The following is a 24255-nucleotide window of genomic DNA, read 5'->3' as shown; positions in this document are numbered from 1 at the left end:
CTTCAACCTGAGTCTTGAACAGGGGAGGGTCCCTCAGCTGTGGAAAACATCCTGTATCACCCCAGTCCCAAATAAATCAAGACCTGAGAAACTCAACGACTTCAGGCCGCTCGCCCTGACATCACATGTAATGAAAACCATGGAGCGGTTGCTGCTGCACCACCTGAGGCTACAGGTCCGTCACACTATCGACCCTCTGCAATTTGCTTACCAGGATAAGGTGGGAGTGGAGGATGCTATAGTATACATTTTACACCGATCCCTCTCTCACCTGGATAGGGCTAAGGGGGCTGTGAGGATTACATTTTTGGACTTCTCCAGGGCCTTCAATACCATACAGCCTCTGCTACGGAGTAGGAAACTGACAGAGATGGGAGTTAGCTCACACTCTACTCATGTAGAATGGATTACGGACTACCTGACAGGCAGACCCCAGTATGTGAAACAGGGGGGCTGTACATCGGACACTGTGGTTAGCAGCACAGGATCTCCGCAGGGGACCGTGCTCTCTCTGTTCCTATTCACTCTGTATACATCGGACTTTAAATACAACTCTGAGTCCTGCCATGTGCAAAAGTTTGCCGATGACACTGGGATCGTGGGATGTATCAGAAATGGGCAGGAGGAGGAGTACAGGAAATTGATTCAGGACTTTGTCCGATGGAGCGACGCAAACCACCTGCACCTGAACACTACCAAGACTAGGGAGATGGTGGTGGACTTCAGGAGAACTACAACTCACCCGGTTCCTGTAACCATCAAAGGAGAATGTGTAGAATTTGTCCAGACCTACAAATACCTGGGTGTGCAGCTGGACAACAAACTGGACTGGACTGCCAACACAGAAGCTCTATGTAGGAAAGGCCAAAGCCGACTTTACTTCCACAGAAGGCTGGCCTCCTTCAAAACCTGCAAAAAGCTCCTGAAAATATTTTATGAGACAGTCGTGGCAAGCGCCCTATTCTATGCGGCAGCGTGTTGGGGAGGCAGCATCAAGAAGAAGGATGCCTCTCGTCTCAATAAACTGGCGAGGAAAGCAAGCTCTGTTGTGGGCACAGAGCTGGACAGCCTGTCAACAGTAGCTGAGAGACGGGCACTGGAAAAACTACGGTAAATCATGGACAATCCATCGCATCCACTACACAGCATTATCTCCAGACAGAAGAGCAGTTTCAGCGACAGACTGCTGTCACTGTCTTGTATACGGACAGACTGAAGAGATCTTTTCTTCCTCATGCCATGAGGCTCTTTAACTCTACCCAGCAGAGCAAAAGCCCACATTAAACCACACCCCCTACATTGCATATTACCGAATTGTATTGCAATATGTATTCTGTGTAGCACTATTTAGATATTCTATATAACACACTACAGTGGGCATTTGCACGTCACATTGGGTATTTGTATATTGTATTATTTTTGCTTTATTATTGTATTGTTCTCAGCTCAGGGATGCTGCTGGAAATGTTAATTTCCCTGCGGGGATGAATAAAGTATCCATCTATCTATCTATCTATCTATATATCTATTTAGAAATGATTTTTTAATGTATGTGTAACCCTGGCTGTAAAACACAGGAGGTGTATTTGGTCTATGAAACTATCCATCCATACATTATCTGCAGTGCTTATACCCATTAGGGTCACAGGGGTGCTGGAGCCCTTCCCAGCCGTATCCGGGCAGTGGGCAGGGGGACACCCTGAACTGGTCGCAGGGCACACTGAGACAGACAACTCACTCGCTCATTCACACCTATAGACAATTTGGACTGGCCAATTAACCTGACATGCATGTTTTTGGAATGTGGGAGGAAAACGGAGTGCTCGGTGTAAACCCTGGCAAGCACGGGGAGAACATGCAAAATCTGCACAGGAAGGCTGGAAGCTGGTTTTAATTCCATGACCTCAGAACTGTGCCGAAGACGTGCTAACCACAATTGCACTCTCTTTAAAAGGGTTATATGAATTGTCTGCTGCAAACATCCAGATTTGGGATTGTAGAATTCTGAGAAATTGGTTTGTAGTAGGAAAACGTGTTTTTTTTTTTTTTTTTTTTTTTTTTCACATGCACTTTACAGCTTGTATGAAGCGTTCAAGTTCTCCAACTTGCCAGGCACCGCAGATGGGCAAATCCAATCAGCAAAGCCCTGACTCCTGCATGTTTTAGAGGTTTTTCTGCTCTAACACACACAAATCAGCTTATCGGCATGCTCTGTACAATCTTGATAATTATCTTACTCATTTGAATAAGCTGAAATATAATACGAAAAATAACAGGAAAAATAATAATAAAACAGACCACAATTGACCTTTACTGCATTATGCACCTTGCTCAAGGGAGCCCACTGATTATGTTAACTAAACAGGTATGATTTAAATCAAATCAAATGTATTTCAAGAGCACTCTTCAGGCAACACCTGGCTACTCAAAATACGGTGTAAATAAATATTCAGCGAAGAATAAGACATAGAAATTCCCAACTTTATCCCCACCCAACAAGTCAGGAATGGCAAAAGATGGCTTCGGGCTTTTCAAAAACTGAACCGCACCCTACCAGTGTCAGACAGAATATCTCAAGACTACTAAGACATTTAAAAAATAATAAAAGCAGCTTAAAACTGATCCTGAAACGCAACAGGAGCCAATACAGTGATTCTAAAACTAGTGTAATGTAATCCCTCCCCATACCCCTGTAAGCAAATGTGCTGCTAAAGTTTGTAGTTGCTACAAGCTGGCAATGTTCTTTTTGGGAAGACCGGAGAGCAGGGAAAACAATAATGTAAAGGAGATGTTATAAAAGCATGCATCTGTTACACTCCTGTGTACTACTATCCCCCAGAGAGCCCAAATCAGGTTTGGAACTGGGCAAAGTTCTGTCAGATTGTCATACATTGTCCCTAATTATCCTAGCCCTTCATATTGTTTGGGCTCCTTTCGTTGTCAAGTCAAGTCATTTTTTATTTGTATAGCCCTTAATTATAAAGAGTCTCAAATAGCTTCACAGGTTATTACACAGACTATTTTTTCAGACTGTTATTACACCATCCCCTGATCTGGAACCAACATGAGGGCAAGGAAAAACTCAAAAACCTCAACATGAGGAAAATGAAGATGGAGAACGCTCTCGAACAAGCGGAACACTTCTTGGCTCTTGGGATCACCAGAAGACCGGCGCTCTCAGAACGAGGGCTTCGGACCGGAACATAGGGGGAAATCAGATCTGAAAGATATTTGAGGTTCGAGAGCAATTGGGCCCACCTCTGCCCAGTTCCAAAGAACATTGTGGACTTCTGGCGAAAGGTAGCGCACCTGATCGTGACAGCCTCAGCACATCAGTGTTTACCTGTGAGGTGGACGTTGGCTATAGTCATCAGATGATAAAACCCGATGTTAGTTATATTCTTAACATGTGAAATCAAATCTAATTTGGATTAAAAAACCGCGCCCACATTTTAAACCTAGTTTGAAGGTCTAACATCTTGTAGTTTTGGTAAAAGTGTATTTCTCTAACTTTCAGGAAGGATGACTAGACCTCTGTATTGCCCTGACTAAGCTGGAGGAAGTTCTCTGCCATCTATGACTTCGACTTTCAGTGGTACATTTTAACTGACCTTCAATGGCTGATGGGCTTCACAGAGTAGCAAGCGCTGATCTTGGTTTGAAGAATTACAGGGTTTGAATTCATTAGCCCTGTTAGCAGTAAGCTTGTTTGCCCTCACTCATGCCTGGCTTAACCCACACACCGATAATTATGTGAAGTAGAGAAAAGAAAATATAAGATGCTACAAAGGAGGGCAGGGACAAAGACATTTAGAGCATGAGGCAAAAGTGTCAAAGTGAAATACAGAAAATCAGGACGTAAGAAGTGGGACTGGGGCGGTATGGCATAGATCGTGTGAACCTGAGACAGGGTAGCGGTTGAGGTGCAGTGTAGCAAATGAATAGAGAGGGTTTTGGAATGCAAAACAATCAATTAACCCGGATTGTGTTTAATCAATGACTCTTGGAACACATCAACATTCAGAGTGGTTGCTGACGTTCTATCAGTAGAGTGTTTGGTGATTATCACTGACCTCTACCAAGGCACTTGCAGTAGAGACTGGTCGTTCGAAAACAAAACGGATCTATGAGCCAGAAAAAAATGACAAGAGCTAGCTACCCATCCGGATTACTGCGAAACGCTGTTGTGTTCTCTCTCTCTCTCTCTCTCTCTCTCTCTCTCTCTCTCTCTCTCTCTCTCTCTCTCTCTCTCTCTCTCTCTCTCTCTCTCTCTCTCTCATCATCCCTCTATCCTGTTCATTTCTCTATTAATATCTCTCTATAACTATCTCTCCCTCTCTTAATAGTTAAACTCAATATCTTTCTCTCTTTTTACTTCCTCTCTCTATTTATCTCTCTCTCTCTCGCTATCTCTCTATCTCTCTATCCCTCTATCTCTCCCTCCTTTCTCTGATTATTTATTATATCTATCTTTCTATCTTTCTCTTTCGATATATATTTACCTTTCTTTATTTATCTTTCTCTATTTATATTGTTCTCTCTGTCTTTCTATCTTCTCTCTATGTGAAATTATCCCAACTTATCTCTGTTTGTGTCTGTTTCTATCTTTTTCTCTCCTCTGTCCTATCTTTTTTGTCTGTTTTTTTTTTTCTTCTTTTGAAGACGCTCTTAACTAGCTAATATGAGTGGTGTCAAATGTGTGTTGTTTTGTTCGTACAAACTGTTAGGAAGTTTAAATCTAGTAAAAAAAAAATATATATATATGCCTATATATATAAATCAAGGCTATGCTAATGTATTACCATAGAGAATTTTTCAGAATTATATATTTATTATTTTGGTGCATAATTTTCCGTTGTTGTTATTAGATCATGGATAAAACAAACATTGTGAAAAGCAGTTTGGGAGCCTGGTTCTCTCGGAAGGGCCAGTTCTGTAAAAAAGAGACAGAATTCCCATCACTAACTTCCAGCCAAACTGATCCTCACCCCCGCTTGCGTTAGTTTGGTTTTCATCTCACCAGTCTCAACGCTATGTCTTTGCCTGCTGCTGTCAGAGCTTTTTGGCTGGGTAACCTACGCCCACACCCACCCGGGGGGGACAGCCTGTGACGGATGACTACACGTGTGACTCCGATTTGATTCAGTCCATTTGATAAATGTATTGTTGGCATTTTCAAATGAAATTAGAGCGATGTCTCAGGGCGACTGTTTTCACGGGAAAGGTGCGGTAAATATGCTACTTAGTGTGGAGGGGAGGGCGGTCTCGTCCATGCAGACTATTGCGTAGGGATGACACGGAGTGGGGGTACAGAACAGAGCTGCAGAAAACTAACAGATAAGGTCATGTTATAACAAGCTCTCGTATTAATCATTTTATAGGTAGGGAAAGAAAGTAAAGGTTATTGGAAAATGAAATGGCGGGTGCCCTTCAGTCCAATAAGGGAAAGTGTAAAAATGTGGATTTTCAATATTTGTGACACACACACGATGTTATAAAGATTAATAGAGATGGATTGAGAAGTCAGGGTAAGAATGTTCAACAACATACATCATTCCTGGTTGGACAGAGCAAGAATGTGTACACACACAGACTTACGTCAAATGTATTTGTTGATGAACAAACTATTTCCCCGAATTTTGAGCATGCGAGTCCCCGGGACCCATCACTTTTCAGAGGTAAAATGAACACTGACCCTAAACACACACCGCACAAAAAAACTGAAACTCTTGCAAACACACTACCTCAGACAGATGAAAAATTGTATTCATGCCTATGCTCACTTCGCACAATGTTGACTATTTTACACAATGTTGACTATGTTTGCACTACTGCGTATTGCACTAATACAACACCAAAACTGTGTGTAACATCCTCCATGCCCACATTTCTTGTGTAAATATTGTGTAAATTATAACCTTATCTTCTTTGTTCCTTTATCTTCTTTGTTTTCTTTTATCCATTCTATTTTGACAAATGTGAAAATGTGAACTGGAGTGCCACGCCTAAGTTCGTTGTCACAATATGTTCAACCCATTTTGTAACAAGGGTTGGGTAGGGTTACTTTATATGGATTACTTTCAATTACTTTTGGATTACTCCATTACCAAATATGCTGATAAAAGACAAAATAAACTAAATATGAATAAAATTACTACATTTTGTGCAGGCTTGGGGAGTAACGGAATACATGGAACGGCAAAAATGATGTTGGCAAGCTGTTTGGATTTATTTTCATTTTGTTTTTGTCGCATTTTATGTTAGTTTTGCCAGAGTTTAAAGAGATCAAAGCCAGGAGAGAAAGCTTACCACGTGTTGTGAGTCACAATTGTATTCATATTTAGTTTATTTTGTCTTTTAGTAGCATATTTGGTATTGGAGTAATCCAAAAGTAATTGAAAGTAATCCAGTTAAAGTAACCCTACCCAACCATGCTCATACAGATGTAAAATTGTATTAATGCCTATGCTCACTTTGCACAATGTTGCCTATTTTTGCACTACCGCATCCTACATGCCCACATTTCTTGTGTAAATTATAAACTTTATCGTATTTGTTCCTTTATATTGTGTAAATTATAACCTTATCTTCTTTGTGCCTTTATCTTCTTTGTTTTCTTTTATCCATTCTATTTTGACAAATGTGAAATTGTGAGACTGGAGTGCCACGCCCAATTTCGTTGTCACAATATGTTCAACCCATTTTGTAACAATGATAATAAAGGTATATTCTATTCTTTTCTATTCTATTTTATGCACTTTCATCGAACCGGCTTGACTCCGTCCTGGCTCGGCAAACACGCAACAGATTAAAGTGGGGCTAGATTGAACCATGCTTATTCGGTTAACCCGGATTTCTTTATTCTGCTTTTGTGAATTACCGCCCTGGTCTATGTAAATATTGCAGGTGAATCGGAAATATTGAATGGACTAAAGAAATCAGGCCAGATGCTGGGTCACTGTAGCCGTTTCGAGTGAGCACTTTATTGTCATGGTGTGTGGCCTTATTTATCTTCCTCTCATTCAGAAATATATGTGAGCGAGGTGGTGGCGGGATGATGTATGCCGTGCCAGCCCTCCGACATTCATCACAGAGTGAGGCCGGGCCCGCACACATACATCACTTACCTTTATAGGCCTGCGTGGCAGTGTCATATACCGTCTGTCATCACATATATAAGACCAGAGAGTGTGTGTATGTGTTGTAGTGGTGTTAGTGGGTGGTGGTTGTGGGATGTTTTAAACCCACAACGTCCCATGAACTGAAGACTGCAACTTTTAAATTGGACCTAAGATTTCAAGCAGGCAAATGTGACTTCTGTGACTAGTTTAACAGCTCAATGATACAGTGGAACCTCGGTTTTCGAACGCCTCTGAGTTCGGACGAATCGGTGTTCGACCAAAAATTTCGAGAAATTCTTGCTTTGCTGCTCGGTCAAAAAATCGGAGTTCGAACGCTAGGGTGCGATGCTGAGCGGCGTACGGGTGTTTTAGCCCGTAATTATGCCTCCGGAGAAGGTCGGTGCAAGCAGGACAGGTGAAAAAAAACCAAGTTGTTTGTCCAACTATTGCCTGAAAGAAAGACATAATAGCTAAATATGAACGAGGTGTACGAATTTCCGATCTTGCTAGTGAATACAGCATGGCTAAATCTACTATCAGTACGATAGTAAAGAATAAGGAGGCTGTGAAATTGAATGATGAGGCTAAGGAAGTTAGCGCTATAAGCAAGCAACTGCCGCAAGTTTTGGAAGAGGTTGAAAAACTTTTGATGATTTTTCTCTCCCCACCGTCCACCACAAAGGTAAGAAATCCTATTCATAATCATTTTTTTTTATTTGTACACGTTCATGTTAGCGTAATCTTTCGTACGGACGATTACGCTAACGCGAACGTACGATTAGCCTGGGTTAGCTTCATGTTTACGTACGTGGTAAATATTCAGGGTGTTGAAACGGATTTAAACGATTTTATATTACTTTTAATGGGAAAAACGATTTTCGGTGATCGACCAAATCGGTTTTCGAACAGGGTTCTGGAACGGATTATGGTCGAGAACCGAGGTGGAACTGTACATCTAAAATACAAATATAAAAACCCTCCTTAATTGTGTCACTAGAAAACATGTTTCAATATTTAGGAAGAACCACCAAGTAAAATGTCTTATTTTGACAACATGTTGACTACTGGTTGTATGCAATAGTCCCAAAATTGAGATAATATTTAAAAAAAATCAAATTTCTATATCTATATAAAAACTATATGATCAGATTATTATGCTTTCACTATTGGACACCTGCAAAAAATTGCATAGGATGCCAGTTTGCTGTTCTGACTATTATACATCAATTTTGTTCATTGTTTTGACTATTATGTCCCGATAAGCCAATCATGTTGCTGTCCTTTGAATTCCACAAATTTTAGGGGGAATCGGCTATTTAATACAAAGAAGATTAGAAAAATAAATAAATTAATTAAAAAAAGGTGCTCAGGGTAGGGATTTTAGAACATATTTGGATTGGTCATTGTGAGGGTTTCTTATACAATCTTCTCCAGTTCCCCTTGCAAGTTCAATATCATATTGATCTCTTCTCTCCTTACTTTGAGTGTCTACTAATTAATCTGTAAGGCTGTGAGGCATGGGGGTCCCACGGAAGTCGAGTCAAAGCTTCTTCCTAAGTGCTGCCAATATTATTAACAATAACCATTGTGAATACTGATACCTCAAAATAAGGACTGATATCAGTCAATCCTGAGGGCCAGCTCATCTCTGAAATGCGAGATTACGCTTTACACCTAAAAACAACGGTGACCACATGATAAAGGTGCTGCTTTTGAGTCAGCTCATGACGCTCCTCCTGCTACTGGTAAACATCGAAAACAGTACCATTTGTTTAAGGTGGGGGAGAAAACCTCTGCCCAGAAGACGGCCTGGAGCAGTATGAGCTACTTTCCCAAGACACACCACAAGAAGTCGAGTCCCTACGGCCCAGGTGGATAAGGGATCCATGAACTGTGAACTAAGGTATAATCTTTTCACTGTAGTCAGCGATGTATACTTTAAACCACAGGTGTCAAACAGGCGGCCCGCGGGCCAGATCAGGCCCGCTAAGGGATTGAATCCGGCCCGCGAGACAACACTCTGAGAAGCGCAAGAGAACAACAAGCTGCAGGTTGAAATACGTTAACCTGATGTTGCCAAAGCCAGGTGCCTCTCACAAAGACACTGTACTTGTATGTATGTCTCTCTCTTGCTCGCTCTCTCTCGCTCTCTCTCGCTCTCTTCCACCCCTTTTCTCCCACTCTGTCTCTGTGTCTCTTTTTCTCTTCCTTTGTTGCTCTTTGTATCTTTCTCTCTCTGTGTCTGTTTAACTTCTTTTGCTCTAACTTCATTTTTTCCTTTTCTCCCCTTTCTCTTTATCTCTTCCTACCCCTTCGCACTTTATTTTCTCTTTTCTCCCCTTCTGTCTTTCTATTTCTCTTTGGATCTATGTTTCCTCTCCCTTTCTTTTCCCCTCTCTCACGACTTCTCTTCTTATCTTTTTTGTTTCTCACGCTCTCTCCCTCTCCCTCTTTCTTTGTCCCGCCCTCTCTCTTCTTTTCCCTCCCTCTTTCCCTTATTTCTTTATCTCTTTTTTTCTTTCTCTTTAATCTACTAGTCCGGCCCCCGACAGAATGTTTGCTCTATCGTGTGCCCCCCCCCCGAGTCAAAACGAGATTGACACCCCTGCTATAAACTAAATAATAAGAACTGTAAATGTATAACTAAATAATAAGTAAAAGCATTTACCAGTGAAGGACTAAAAAGGTAACAAATGTTAGGTTCTGGTTATATTATGTCTTTTGAGATTTTTGTCTGACGCTATATTAATTCCTGCGGTAATATTTAACGTTTTATTCTGATTACTCATTCAAGTTTTAATTGAGAGAAACACGAACTGTTTGCATACCCCTCACTCTCATTAGCTGCACCGCTCATCCTCAGTAGGGTCGCGGGGGTGCCGGAGCCCATCCCAGCAATCATCAGGCAGTGGGCAGGGGACACCCTGAACTGGTTGCCGGCCAATCGCAGGGCACACAGGGACAGACAACTCGCTCGCTCATTCACACCTAGGGACAATTTGGACCGGCCAATCCACCTGAAATGCATGTGTTTGGAATATGGGAGGAAACCGGAGTGCCCGGAGGAAACCCACGCAAGCACGGGGAGAACATACAAACTCCGCACAGAAAGTCCGGTAGCTGGATTCAAACCCACACAGGAGGTTCCCAAGACCTTAGAACTGTGCCGCACATGCGCTAACCACTGCGCCGCCGTGCTGCCCTGTTTGCATACCATTTATCCATAATATTTTTTTTCGTGAATCAAGCTTTTTACTCTAAAAACAATACAGCTTATTTTTTGTAGTTGTTTTTTCACAATGAATCTTTTTATTTTGTTTGGTTCAAATTACTTCTTGGCCCGACCATAGCTGGATGTCCCAGCAGTCGCATATTTGCAAACATTTACAATGTAGGCTGGAGATAAAAACAAGAGCTGATGATGTAAGTGCAGAGTACAACTTTTGCAACTGTTGACTTCTGATGCTGTTATTAAAAGTTGAGAAGAACAACCTATTATAAGGAATAATTAAGCAATTTGTTTCGGTTGCAGAAAGTACTATGTAATTACTTTTTTCCAAACAACACATCTGATTAGAACTTGAGTAACTTTCTCAACATGGTGAGACAAAGCAACAGCGGTAATATGCCTCTTACCTTTTTGTGATGACACACTGGCACCTGGAAAAAAACAAAAAAAACAGAAGAGACATGAATGAGTCATGCTAAAGCATATACACAAAATCCAGTCTATAATATCAAATACAGAAAATACAAATTAGCCTCAGCCTAACCATAATCTTAACTCCATTTAAAAAGACAGAAACACTAAACGACGTTTCTATATTCAGAAGAAATCAACTTGTTGGCGGACACAAACAAACACTCGGAGGAGAGGCCTTAAGTAGAGAGGCGAGAGAGGCTAGACGCCTGGAAGCTCTCCATCTCTTAAACAATTCACCTCCAGCACCCTTGGACACTGCTGAAGAGCAGAGAGACAGAGCAAATCAAATCCTTTCAGAGAACATTTTAGACTCGTTTTCAAGGCACACAATCCGTTCCCAGCCCAAAAGGATGTTATTGTGGCTGCATAATAATGCAACACTGATGTTTATTTTTTAGAATTCTGAACATTCCTTTATTTGTTGTTTGTTACATAAAGCAACTAAGTGTTGCGTCTGTAATTATAAATATAAAGAAAAATGCATTCAGCAATGTAGTATTATATACAATGTTGCCAATGTACTAATCTATTGAGAAGATAAACTTATAAATAGAAATAGTATGTATATTTATATATATTTTTTACTTTCTGGATTTAATTTTTAAGATATTATTACTAGCAGAGTCAAAGTTAGTTATATAATCCATGCATCCATCCATCATCTGCACCGCTTATCCTCACTATGGTCATGGGGGTGCTGGAGTCCATCCTAGCTAGCTTCGGTCAGTGGACAGGGGACACCCTGAACTGGTTGCTAGCCAGCCTAAGGGAACACAGAGACAGAAAACCATTCACACGCTGACTCAAACCTAGGGACAATATGGAGTCACCAAATTAACCTGCCACACATGTTTTTGGAATGTGGAGAAGATGCAAACTCCTCCCCCTCAGAACTGTGTCCCAGACTCAATTTATGCATCTCAGGGTCAATTACTGGTATTCCCAAACCAGTAGTGTTCCTCCCGACAAATCTGCAAATATGTTGACAAATATTCCACACGCTGGAAGACTTGAGAAATTTAGTTTCAAAGTTGACCCATGATTTTGAGCTGTGACGTCATTGAAACAAAAAACAACACTAAATATGGAGAATCCCAATAACACAACATATGAGGAAAGCTCCGAAACAGACAGCGATTACAGTGAACAACAAATGCATTTCGCTCATTTCTGCTAGGAGAAATTAGAACTTTGCTTAGCCTGTCGTTGGGGGATTTTGTGACTGTTTTATCCTTAGTGGCATGCTTCAACCGCAAAAAGCTTGTTTACCTGCCGCCGTTCCGTTCCGTGTGTTCCTTGTTTGCCTTAGACTCCTTTTAGGTAGGCGCTTGTGGCTTTTTGTTTGTGTTTGTGTCGCGTATGTTGCTGCCAGTATAATTTTGTCCGCTTAGTTCCCCGTTAGCGTCGGGGCTGATGAAAGGTTCCTGTTTTGTTTGCTTTTGTTAAGCCCCCATTAGCACCCAGCTAGCCTGCCGCACCCATTGATTTATAGCTGGCCGGGTTTGCGTTTGTTCCCTGTTAGCTTGGCTGCACACTGGGTGTTTTGGTCAGCCAGCCTCAGGTTTTACCACCGAGGCTGCGGTAACCTTTTGTTGATGGCTCCCGGTAAGCGCCCATTGACACAACGCTTAGGCATTTTCCTCGAAAACAACAAAACATTTACTTAAAACACTTTTGCCTAACCTCTCTAAAAGCTAATCAATAGGTAAAACTTGCTAGGTCATCCATGTTTATCACATAACGTCACAGGCTGACAGCTCAGTAAGACAAAGATGAGACAAGTTGTCTTCAAAATGTATCACCTTGGAAAATAATTGGAGTACCGTAAATTCCGGACTATAAACCGCTACTTTTTTCCCTAACTTTCAACCCTGCAGCTTATTCAGCGATGCGGCCAATTGATGTAATTTTTCTAACGGCCGCCAGCGGCGCTCGAGTGTTGCTACCATTAACTGCCCTGTCAGAGGCACTGTTTAGGATGAAAGTTATATTGTTATTATTAAAGCTTTGAAAACTCTCTCAGTGTACCGTCTTTCTTTGTAAATATGTGTAACCAATGTATAATATGTATTTGCAATTGTATATTTTTGTAATGTATTTATTTGTATTTATTTTAGACACTTATTGTTTTGCACGGGTGAATGAAAAAGGAGGGGCGGAACAAACGTGGGGTGCCGAGTTTAAGTGGGGACAGCTAAAAGTGGGGGACAAACAAGGAAAGAAAAGGGGGTAAAAAGTTGGTTAAAGAAAAAGGAGTTGCATGAGTAAATGTGTTCATCTGATATATTTTTCCCACCCTTACCTTCGGAAATATACACATTTTTCCTTGGATTACTTTCAACGGGACCCGGACTCTGCAGGTCTGCATCAAACCTTAAGTACCGGTATCATTTTCCGTTCATTTTGCCCGGCTGTGATTTTTGGACTTTGGACTTTAATGAAGGACATTTAGTTTCAATCACGGGACTTGAAGTCCGGTTTGGGTTAATTTTGTGTTTGTGTTACATTTTTAAAAGTGGGCGCATGCAGCTTATATACAGGTGCGGCTTGTGTATGTACAAAATTGGTTTTCCTTTTAAAATGTGGTGGGTGTAACGTATAATCAGGTGCGCTCTATAGTCCGGAATTTACGGTACCTAAGACCCCGAGCCTCCAGCTAAGGTACACTTTTTATGCCATTAATCTACTATTTTGACACCTCTGCTTTTCTTCATTCTTGTATTCCAATTGGGAAAAAAACAATGCAAACTGAATAATTCAAAATAATGGGTTAAAATAGTTATACAATCCTTTACACTAAAATAAGACCCATATGAACCATAGAAACCCTTAGCATTTCACCACCCTTAGTATGTTTAAAATAACAATGTGGTAGCGGAGCCATGCTGTGCACTCACATTTGAAAGTCAATGTTTAGTTCCTGTGCTATTAATATTTTTCCTCAAAGGTTGTAAATGTGTGTTTTGGCTTCCCCAAACATTTAAAAAACAGGTAGAGTATATTAAATTAATTGAAAAAGAAAAACAATGCCTATAAGCGTGAGCGATTTTAACAATAGCCAGACTCAATGACTTTAGCCCAAAAGGCAGCTTTAAAAGGCTACATTTTATTAGTTAGTGACTAATTATGCTAAGGAACATACATGGATAGATGTTAATCAAAATGCCCAGGTAAGATAGATTAATCAAGAGCACAACTTGTGGCCAAGCATGAAAAACAAATCCAAGATCTTCAGTCAGTCACTTTGCAGGAGAAGTTAAAAAATGCCATGGCACTGACATGCCCTGCAAACATTCTCCTGTTCAACTGTTTCAACTCAATCAGCATCATACAGTGAAAAGTGTCCAAGAGTTTTTTTTTTAAAGTGAATGTGTGAGTGACATACTGATTTGCCACGTCGCTCCAGCAGTACCCTCGTGGCTTGGAGTATTATGCAAAATAGGCCATACGCCAGCACAAGTTTCCAAATCCTAAAGGATGCACGCAAAGCAGATAACGTTTTAGCCTGCCTTGAGACAAAATTAATTTTACGTAATGTGGACTAAGGCGAATAAAAATAGCTGACTGTTATGTTTCTTTTGTTGAGCATGAATCAATGGAATGTCTAATTAATACAAACATCATCTTGTAATAAGCTCAAGTTTATTTATGTTCATTCAGACAGTTTAGCAGTAAAAAAATAAACCTCATAAAATGTAGACTAAAATATAGCAGTACATACATGTGACATTAAATAGTGAATTGCATTGTGAATCATCTAATTGTGTGGTTTAAATGGATGTCGACAAATGCATTTAAAATCTTATCTCATCTCATTAGCTGCACCGCTTATCCTCAGTAGGGTCGCGGGGGTGCTGGAGCCCATCCCAGCAATCATCGGGCAGTGGGCAAAGGACACCCTGAACTGGTTGCCAGCCAATCGCAGGGCACACAGGGACAGACAACTCGCTCGCTCATTCACACCTAGGGACAATTCGGACCGGCCAATCCACCTGAAATGCATGTCTTTGGAATGTGGGAGAAAAACCGGAGTGCCCGGAGGAAACCCACGCAAGCACGGGGAGAACATACAAACTCCGCACAGGAAGTCCGGTAGCTGGATTTGAACCCACACAGGAGGTTCCCAATACCTTAGAACACACGCGCTAACCACTGCTCCGCCGTGCTGCCCTGCATTTAAAAGAGATTGTCAAAATGCTTGCTGACAGACAGCCATGGGGACATTGGTATCATCTGCGAGCAAAGCGAATATGGGGATAATATTTTCGCTTGGGATCTAAGTATGTATATCTGTGTGTTTGTTTGGATGTGACCACCACTTTTCACAGGCAGTAAGGCAGGTTACCCCAGATGTGAACTTTGGAAAAAGGTGACTTAGCGCTCTTATTTCAATGACACAGCATTTTTCATCAGAAAAAAAAAGAAAATACACTCTCCGAGGCCAAAACAACATTGATATCAAAACCATATTTTACCGGCAATCAGGCATGTTAGCCTAGATGTGAAACATGCTAAAGAAGTCGACCCAATGTTTTGTTTTTGTTGACTCACCTTTTTTCCCAGAAGACATTCCACTCTCCGAGTTCGTAACAAGTTTGGCCAGGATCACAACCTTTCACAAGCAATCAGGTAGGCCACTCTAAGGGGAAATTCCCCCTCCAAAAATGTCTCAGTAATTTGTTGACAGAAGTATTTTAATAAAGTGTGTCCTCTCTTCCAGGGCAGAATGACATTGAAAAGGTGAAAGACTGCCAAAAATAGTGATGCTCTATTGGTGCACAGCCATTCAAATTTGTAGTGAATTAGGAATTATCAATAAAAGTCTTCCTTGGAGGATGAAAAATCCAGTGAGTCTTACTTTTACTGTGGAAAAGCACTATTATGAAAATCATTGTGAGTACAAGCGGACCAAACATTGTTTAGTGTGGTACAAAAGCACCAGCTAATTACTGAGTTAGAATTTAATCCAACGCTTCTTTTCATCCCTTTAAATTGTTTGCTGATAACTTTGCGTCATTAAATGATGGAACTCCTTCGGCTGACTTCTCCGGCCCTTTCCACACCGTCACACTAACGATTGTCCCTCTTGTTTTTGACAAGCCGAAACACATTTGTGAGAATTTGTAGGATAGAAAAATCCATTCTTGAGCTGGAGCCGAACAACAGTCGAGATCTCAGCCACAAACAGTGGATGGATCAATCGCACCGCACACTGCGTTTGTCATATCATAAATCCGCCTCCCTCCACATTGTAAAATGAAACTTATAACGTGATACAACACAAACGCATGTGGTTCAGAACACTGTGCACTCAAATAAAACACTACTACTACGGTTATCATAGGTTAATGTCTTTCCTTTTTCTATTTACAAGATTACCATACGTCAAAACATGCACATCAAAACACAACAAACTAGTTTTTTTTTTCCTTTGCTACTAATGATGTTTTTTATTTTATCCATCTAAATAAAAAAAAATGCACAAGAGGAGATAATATCTTAGTATGTACATTGACTCATAAGCAAGTCAAGTCAAATCATGTTTATTTGTATAGCCCTTTATCACAAGGAGTCTCAAATGGCTGCACAGACCACAGACTATAGACAACTATAGACTATTATTATACCATCCCCTGATCTAAAACCTACATGAGGTCAATGAAGAAACCTTGAGAAGGGACTGCACATGAGATAATCCCCCTTCCTGGAAGACCAGGCTGCAATGCATGTTGCAATGATAAGGAATACAGTAATTCAATAACAATCAAAAGCAGGCCTACAACGTTCTTAGATGTAGCCAATGTTTGCTTCTTCAATCTAAGGAACATCTATAAGAACCTAATCTCAATTTTGACTGCTAGTTTATTGGTTTGTTTGGGCACAATACAACGACAAATATAAAACAAAATATCTGTAGACCAATGAATAAGGTTTCCATTGCCTACCTCTGATACTATACGTATGTCAGGGGTCTCAAACCCAAGTAAGTCAAGTCATATTTATTTTTATAGCTCTTCTTCACAAAACGTCTCAAAGGGCTGCACAGACCAGAATTACAATATACCGTGAGCCGAAACCTACACGAGGGAAATAAAAAAAATCATCATGTACTCCCACTTAACTTACTGCTGGAGCTAGGACCTGGGTGAGATTGGGCCAAAATGGGTTTCCCACAACAAAAGTTCAAAAAACAGTGCATTGTTGTCAAGTATCCCAAAAAAAAAAGAACTAAAAATGAAAAATAAAAAATAAAACACATTAACAACAAGTATTACTGTGCAAAATAAATGAATCCATAATTTGCATGGGATACACTTATATTAAAGATACCATGTGTATTAGTTATCATCTGCTAGTGGTAAAAAAATAAATAATAAAACTATTTTATATACATCATTTAAATAATATGGAAAAATACATGAACTATCATAAAATGTGCTTGTGGATTAGGAAACTACGTTTATTTTAAATCTTTTTATGCCATCTTGCTACTAAAGGTACCCAAAAAAATAAATAAATAAATAAAGCACCAAAGGCTGGGCAAAAATTCAAAAAAAGTAAAAAAAACACTGTTTTTGGTCACTTTTCATCCCTGTAGTATGTTGTTTTCCTTGCGCATCTGAGCACTCATGTTTGGTTGCATGACACAAAACAAAGACATCTAGCAGTCAAATAACAAATACTGTCTCATTGGATATTAGGGTGGGGTCTTCAGATTATCATGCCACAGACCACGGTTGGCCTTATTGGTCGCAAAGTTGAGACCCCTGCTCCATCTCTTTAAGGCCAGAATCACTCAGGGTCCAAAAAATATATTTTAAAAGCCGCAGTACTGTTAATTACTAAAGTAATTATTTGAGTATTATTTGTTTGGGGTATATGTATTTATTACAAATGATTTCACTAAATAGTGATTATGTTCAATGGATGTTCTCTCGTCATGACTTTGAAGACAATTGTAATGCCCAAAAGGCAATTTAAAGATCTCACAGAGAGCGGTAAGCTATTCCCACCATAGTTACGGTATTCATGTATCACACAGAGCAAATAGAACGGTCAAAACAACAGGGAGTGACTCTTTAGTTGCTATTCCTGATTGTATCATGTATTCCTTATAATGCAAACTAATCACTAAAGACAGTAGGAAAGGGTCTCAATTATTATGTGCAGAGTTATATTCATAGCATCAAGGTGTCCAAAGACGCTAATAACCTCGTAATGTTGGCGATATATGAGGAAGTTGTCAGCCTCGCACAAATTTTACACAGGAATAGATTCAGATGTGTCAGCTCTGACGAACTCTTACTGCAAATGGAAAGCAGGGTATGTACACGTTTTCCCTTCTAACAGACTTTAATGAGTTTTATATGTGTCACATCACTCTTATTAGCACAACTAATGCTATGAAAGAAGTCGAGTTTTATTTAGGGTGTCTTTGCAGATAACTTTATAAGTGCATAACCTATGACACGACAAAACCATTCAAGAATTGTTTAAGGTGTGTTCAGGTTTCTATATCATGGTAATATGCCAAATTAACGTGGCATGGAGGAGCTACACTTTATGTTGTGAGGCTGATAGGGTGCTGTGTCTCAACTGACCCAACTTTGTTCTGGTTCCCATCAATCCTCTTCACGATGAGTTGCATGCGAGGCCCCCATCATGCCTTTATCCACTTCAAACACTTCTCCTAATTAGTTTTTGACTGATCAACGTTACCAGTGCCTCAGACACACCATCAAACCATTCTTCATACAAAACACTCTACTTAAAAATGTTTCAAGTTACAAAGCTATTTCCAGAACAAAATAAATTTGTAGGTAGAGGTACCACTGTACAAGCATTTGGATCACATGTGATACAAAGATACTCTCACGTTTTTAATGACACCTCAAAGGACACACCACACCTTTAAGTACATGTTTTAATAGTTTCCAATGGCGATGCACAGAAAGATGGCAGTCTGTCGTCAAAACTGTTCTATATGTCAATGTTTATTAAATGGGTGACTTGTGCTTACCATTTTCCTAGAGGGAAGTCTGGCAACGAGTTAACAAAACCCCATTCCAAAATAAACGTTGTCGTTCCACACATTTGCACGGAAGCAACTGCAACTGTGCAAATTGTAGAGCTGTGAAATTGTAGAGGGCGGGTAAAAGTGTGATCACGTTACCTTTTGTACTGGGAATGCTGTCTTCTTGCTCAATATATACTAATGAGTTGCCTATTAATGAAAATAGAAAGCATTTGTTTTGTGAGCACAAGGGTTACAGCTGGATTAATTACTGCACTGCAGAGGCAAAATGAAAACAGCAAATGCAGCATCAGTCTTGTGTGCCACTTTACACATTAGCCAAGTGTTATCGAAGGCTGACAAATGGCCCTTTGTGACAGACCGAGGCACAAAAACCAGCGGATCCAACTTCACAAGGAGTGCACTTTTCTCACATCCTTCAAAATACAGACGCTCCCTTACTTACGGCCATTCGACTTACGTAACACGGTATATGCGAAAATATGTTGGTGGATGTCCAAAAATGTCCAGACAGTGCTGTAAGTTAGATTTTGTATTGTGTTCACCGTTTTCCGGGTAAAGTACTGTAGTGTGGTGTGGTGGCGCTGTGAGAGGTCCCCCCAGCATCCACCCAGAAGTAAAAAAAATCTGTTTCCTCTTCCTAGTTCGTAAGTAAAAATTATATTCTGTCTTCGTCTATACCAGGGGTGTCAAACTTGGGGGCCACAAGATAGAACAAACATTCTGTCGGGGGCCGGACTACTAGATTAAAGTGAAAAAAACGAGGGAAATGAAGAAATAAGAGAAAGAGGGAGGGAAAGGAAAATAGGGCAGGACAAAGAGAGAGAGAGAGAGAGGGAGAGAGCGTAAGAAACAAAAGAGATAAAAAAAGAAGTTGTGAGAGAGGGGGAAAGAAAAGGAGAGGAAGAAAGAAATCCAAAGAGAAATAGAAAGACAGAAGGAGAGAAAAGAAAAAGAGAGAAGGAAAAAAAGAAGTTAGAGCAAAAGAAGTTAAAAAGACACAGAGTGAGAAAGAGACAAAGAGCAACAAAGGAAGAGAAAAAGAGACACATAGAGTGAAAGAGACAGAGAGTGGGAGAAAAGGGGTGGCAAAGAGGGAGAGAGAGAGAGAGAAATAAATACAAGTACAGTGTCTTTGTGGGAGGCACCTGGCCTTGGCAACATCAAGTTGACGATTTTCAACCTGCAGTTTGTTTTTCTCTTGTGCTTATCTGAGTGTTGTCTCGCGGGCCGGATTCATTCCCTTAGCGGGCCTGATCTGGCCCGCGGGCTGCCTGTTTGACACCTGTGGTCTGTACCATCTCCACCGTGCGAAGAACTTTGACGTTTTTATTGTTTAATATCTCGTACATCCATTTAATACAGTTGGTGTAACGTGTAATGAAGAGGCGAGTCGTTTCGTTTGAAATGAACGTGGAATAGGAAAGCTTGCTGTGGTTGAGAAAATGGTCGGTACGCTTTTTTTGGCCAGTTTTTACCTTGGAGGAGGACTTATTGAAGTGCATCTTTCAAAAGTAAGTTAAACTCAACTTTATTTATCTTTATAGAGTATATTATTTTATGAAACGTTTATTTTTTAGTACAAAACAATACAGGTTCCTTATAGAGAACTGTCTATACTATGTCTTTACTATGTTCAGTACGCTACAAACTTTGACATTTTTATTGTTTAATATCTCCTGCATCCATCCAATATGGTTGGCGTAGAGTGTAAAGAAGAGGTGATCCGTTTCATTTCAAACAAAAGTGGAATAAGAAAGCTTGATTCGGTTGAGAAAATGGTTGAATGATTTTTTTTCGGCCGCTCTCTAACACGGAGGTGGACCTCTTGAAGCGTATCTTCCAAAAGTTACAATTAACTTTATTTACATTTATAGAGCATTTTATTTTATAAAATGTTTATTTTTCAAAACACAACAATACAGGTTACCTATATAAGCCCTAGACATATATTCCTTACAAAATATAGCACTGAAACAACTTACGGACAAATTCCACTTACGAACAATCGTCTGGAAATCTCGTTAGTAAGTCTGGCAGCGTATTTACTTATTTATATTTTGATTCTTAATAAATCACTTTTGGCATTTGTTTTGGTGTATCGCCAACAATGATCCATCATAATGATGGCATTATTCTTATCAGTAGCAAGGGAAAGTTTGAATGCAGTATTGTCAAAGTTCAAATTTGAACCCCTCAACTCATGTTTTCAACTCAAATCTTGATTTAGAGCAGTTTTAAGTTATTGACTGCACCATTTTTCTTTTCATTTACAGCATTTTTCTCAATATAAATATTTATGGTATTTATTCAATGTTGTGTGCATGTTTGGCATTCTCTAATGTTCATTTGTCTGCATTATATTCACTGTGGAATTTAAATCAAAGTCGACCCAAATGCTGGACATCCTGTTTGGTTGTATTAAGAGAGGCCAGTCAGCAAAATGGGGTTTTGGGTGTGTGCCTAGTTTCTGGTCATCTCAACAGAAGGTTCTTGATCAGGGATTAGAGAATGGGGTGCGTAGTCATCAAGCCACCGTTGTTTGGTTCTGCTCAAGGGAATCACCCTGTTTGGACCTCCTCGTAAGCACCCGGGTTCGGGTGCCAGACGATTGGCTCAGAGATACAGCAAGACTTCTTAGACTTTGGAATGAAGACATATTTCACTCCTTAAGCTGAGAGATACCCAAATAAGCTTATTCCCATTCAGAAATGTACTTTTACTTGGACTTTTTGCAGGTTTGGGGAGTAAAAGAATACATGTAACGGCGTTATGTAATTAGGAAATTAAAAAAGGTAATTGTATTCCTTTACAGTTACAAAAAACAAGATCAAATCAAAGGTATATAAAGTGAAAATAAGGATTACTTTGCAGGATTACATACTTTTCAAAAGCATATGTATGTTGTGTGCCGGTGTTAACTTTTTTTATTCATTTCCTCTCCATCTCTTCCTAACATCTCGCAGCCGGGGACTCTCTTTGCAGGCAGGGCTGGGACCCGAAGCAACCGGGGACTCTCCTCCAAAGCGAGGGACGAGAGCCCAAGCGGTTGGAGACTCTCCTCACGGCTGTGGCAGGGACCTGAAGAGGCCGGTGTCCTCATCGCACTCGGGACAGGGAGCCGAAGCAGCCGGGGTCCTCATCAAACTTAGGGCAGGGAGCCAAAGCAGTTGGGGACCATCCTCGCAGCTGTGGCAGGAAGCAGTAGCAGTCGAGTACTCTCTTTACTCTTAGGACAAGAAGCCGAAGTGGCCGGGAACTCTCCCCGCAGCCGGGGACTCTCCTCACAGCTGGGGTAGAGAGCCGAAGCGACTGGGGACTCTCCTCACAGCCAGGAAGAGGAACTGAAGTGGTTGAGGGCCCTCATCGCAACCAGGGCAAGGGCTACTTCCCTTGGGTGCTTTCATTCCTTTCATTGCATTTTATTGTGTTGTGAGTGTGCGGTGGACCCAAATACAGAAAGGAATAAGAGACAAGTAGCTTAAGAGGTTGGTATTTTATAATAAACGCATAAACAGAGCAATAAATAAATGGTCAAAACAACAATAAAATTGCCACAACCAGAAAACCTAAAACAAACCTCCAAAAGCAGGATAGACAGGTCATGCTTGAGAGCAAAGGTGTGAAAAAAAAACACGAAAATGGTTGCCATCGAAAATGTCCTTATGAAGTGTCGGTCTAATTAGGGACATGTTTAGGGTTATTGTCCCAATAACAAACCGATAGGTGCCCTCTGGTAGACGGAGAGGCACCAGAACCTAACAAACTCATTTAAAAATATGCGAAGCAGTGAACCAGTGATAACTGAAGTGTGAAATAGAGAGGGGTTACTGTTATGTGATACAAGTAAATGTGTTCACGGACTTTTCTGGGTAATTAGTAACACATTTCTCATTAGTTTTAACTCTCCTGACATTACACGATGCATCATAGCGTTATTTCACTATTTAGTAGCTACAGATTGCTGAATACTCTTGCTTCACTCACATTGTCACTTACAGACCTTAAATAACTAGCAACATTGTATATAGCAAGGGTCTATGACATGGTTCCCTTTAGAGAATGTGAGGAGGTTCTCAAAATAGCTCTACAGTGAAGGGTCATACTGATTTTCTAGAGAATTGTATTTTTAACTGGCATCAGAAATAATTATTTCGATCCGTGTCTTTAAAAATATAGTTTTAGTGGTTTTCTGTGACAGCTTTATATCTACTTCTAATAATTACAACCTGGCAAGAACATAATAATAAAATTTTAACAACAAAGTAATAACATTTGCCAATTTAGAAAACGTGTGAAACTGGTAGCCATTCATGCTAATCCGTAACAAAAATGTAGCATTCTGTTATAAAGAGTTTGACGACACCTGCTCAATAGGGTAGACATGTTTATATTTAAATATAAAACACAATTGAATGCATATAATGGTGCTGGCTCAAGCACAGCATATGAGAGTTCTGATTTTAGCTTCATGAATATATTCGCATCGAAGCCACTTTCACAACTTTGAAAGAAAGTACTAAAATCCGTGGGTCAGCTTATAAACACATATTGGTTTGTCACAAGTATCAAATGGTAGGCAGTACACATAATTTACAGTAAGAGTGCGCTAAAATTGGGGTTTTTCTATATGTGAAATTATTTTTGCAATACAGTATCCAAGAATGGAGTGGTAGTGGTTTGAAGACCAGAGAAAACATGGATATGGAGTGACTCGGCTAAGATTTTGTTTGCACAGGCCAAAAAATATGAAGGGTCCACTGTTTCTACCGGTTGGCGTACATCCATTTTATGTCGCAGACCAGAAACTAACACAGGGCCCTGCAGCGCTCGTTTTCTCAGTTTTTATTGATAAAAGAAGGAGAGCAAGGCTTGCTTCCACAATCCGATGGCTGACAGACAAAAGGAGCAAGCGGTGCGGATGTGGCACTTCCGTGTCTGGCGAGGAGTATTGGGGACAGGCGGGAATAGCAAGTTGTTGGCCGGGACTGGAGATCAAAGGCGGTGTCGAGTTTGTAAGCGAGGTCGGAAGCGGGAGGCAGGCAGGTAACGGGTCAAAATAGGTCAGGTAACAGGCAGGCAGAACGGGGTAAAGTCAGGTCCGGAAACAGGTTGGCAACAAAGATCAGGCATAAAAAAGCAGGGCAGAAACGGAGTCGGACGAAAAGGCTTACTGAGCTGAAGGCAACAGTTCACATAACGATCTGACGGCTTCCAAGAGGAAGCCGGGGGATTTAAAAAGAGAGTGTCCAACAATCAGCTGTCCGGGCTGTTGGCGCCAATCAAGCCGCCGGAGCTGCGCTCAATAGGCAATCATGACATTTTATATGTATTCCATTAGGTATATTTATAAAAGCAATTTTAGGAGGCCATTTCCATTCAAGCAGATGCAGTAA

General features: G+C 40.5%; 1 protein-coding gene across 2 annotated transcripts in view; it reads right to left on the bottom strand.

Moving 5' to 3' along the window:
- LOC148368899 (cadherin-4-like) overlaps positions 1-24255 on the bottom strand; it is a 452029-nt gene that overhangs the window by 287808 nt on the left and 139966 nt on the right. For both annotated transcript variants that reach the window (XM_088330808.1, XM_088330807.1), the window contains exon 3: positions 10758-10781. In XM_088330808.1, coding sequence (XP_088186934.1) covers positions 10758-10781 — 24 coding nt within the window. The remainder of the gene's footprint in view (positions 1-10757; positions 10782-24255) is intronic.

This window comes from Urocampus carinirostris, chromosome 3, assembly GCF_059441175.1.
Source record: "Urocampus carinirostris isolate Australia breed hairy pipefish chromosome 3, RoL_Ucar_1.0, whole genome shotgun sequence".
NCBI lineage: Eukaryota > Metazoa > Chordata > Actinopteri > Syngnathiformes > Syngnathidae > Urocampus > Urocampus carinirostris.
This window is presented reverse-complemented; position numbering and strand designations above follow the sequence as displayed.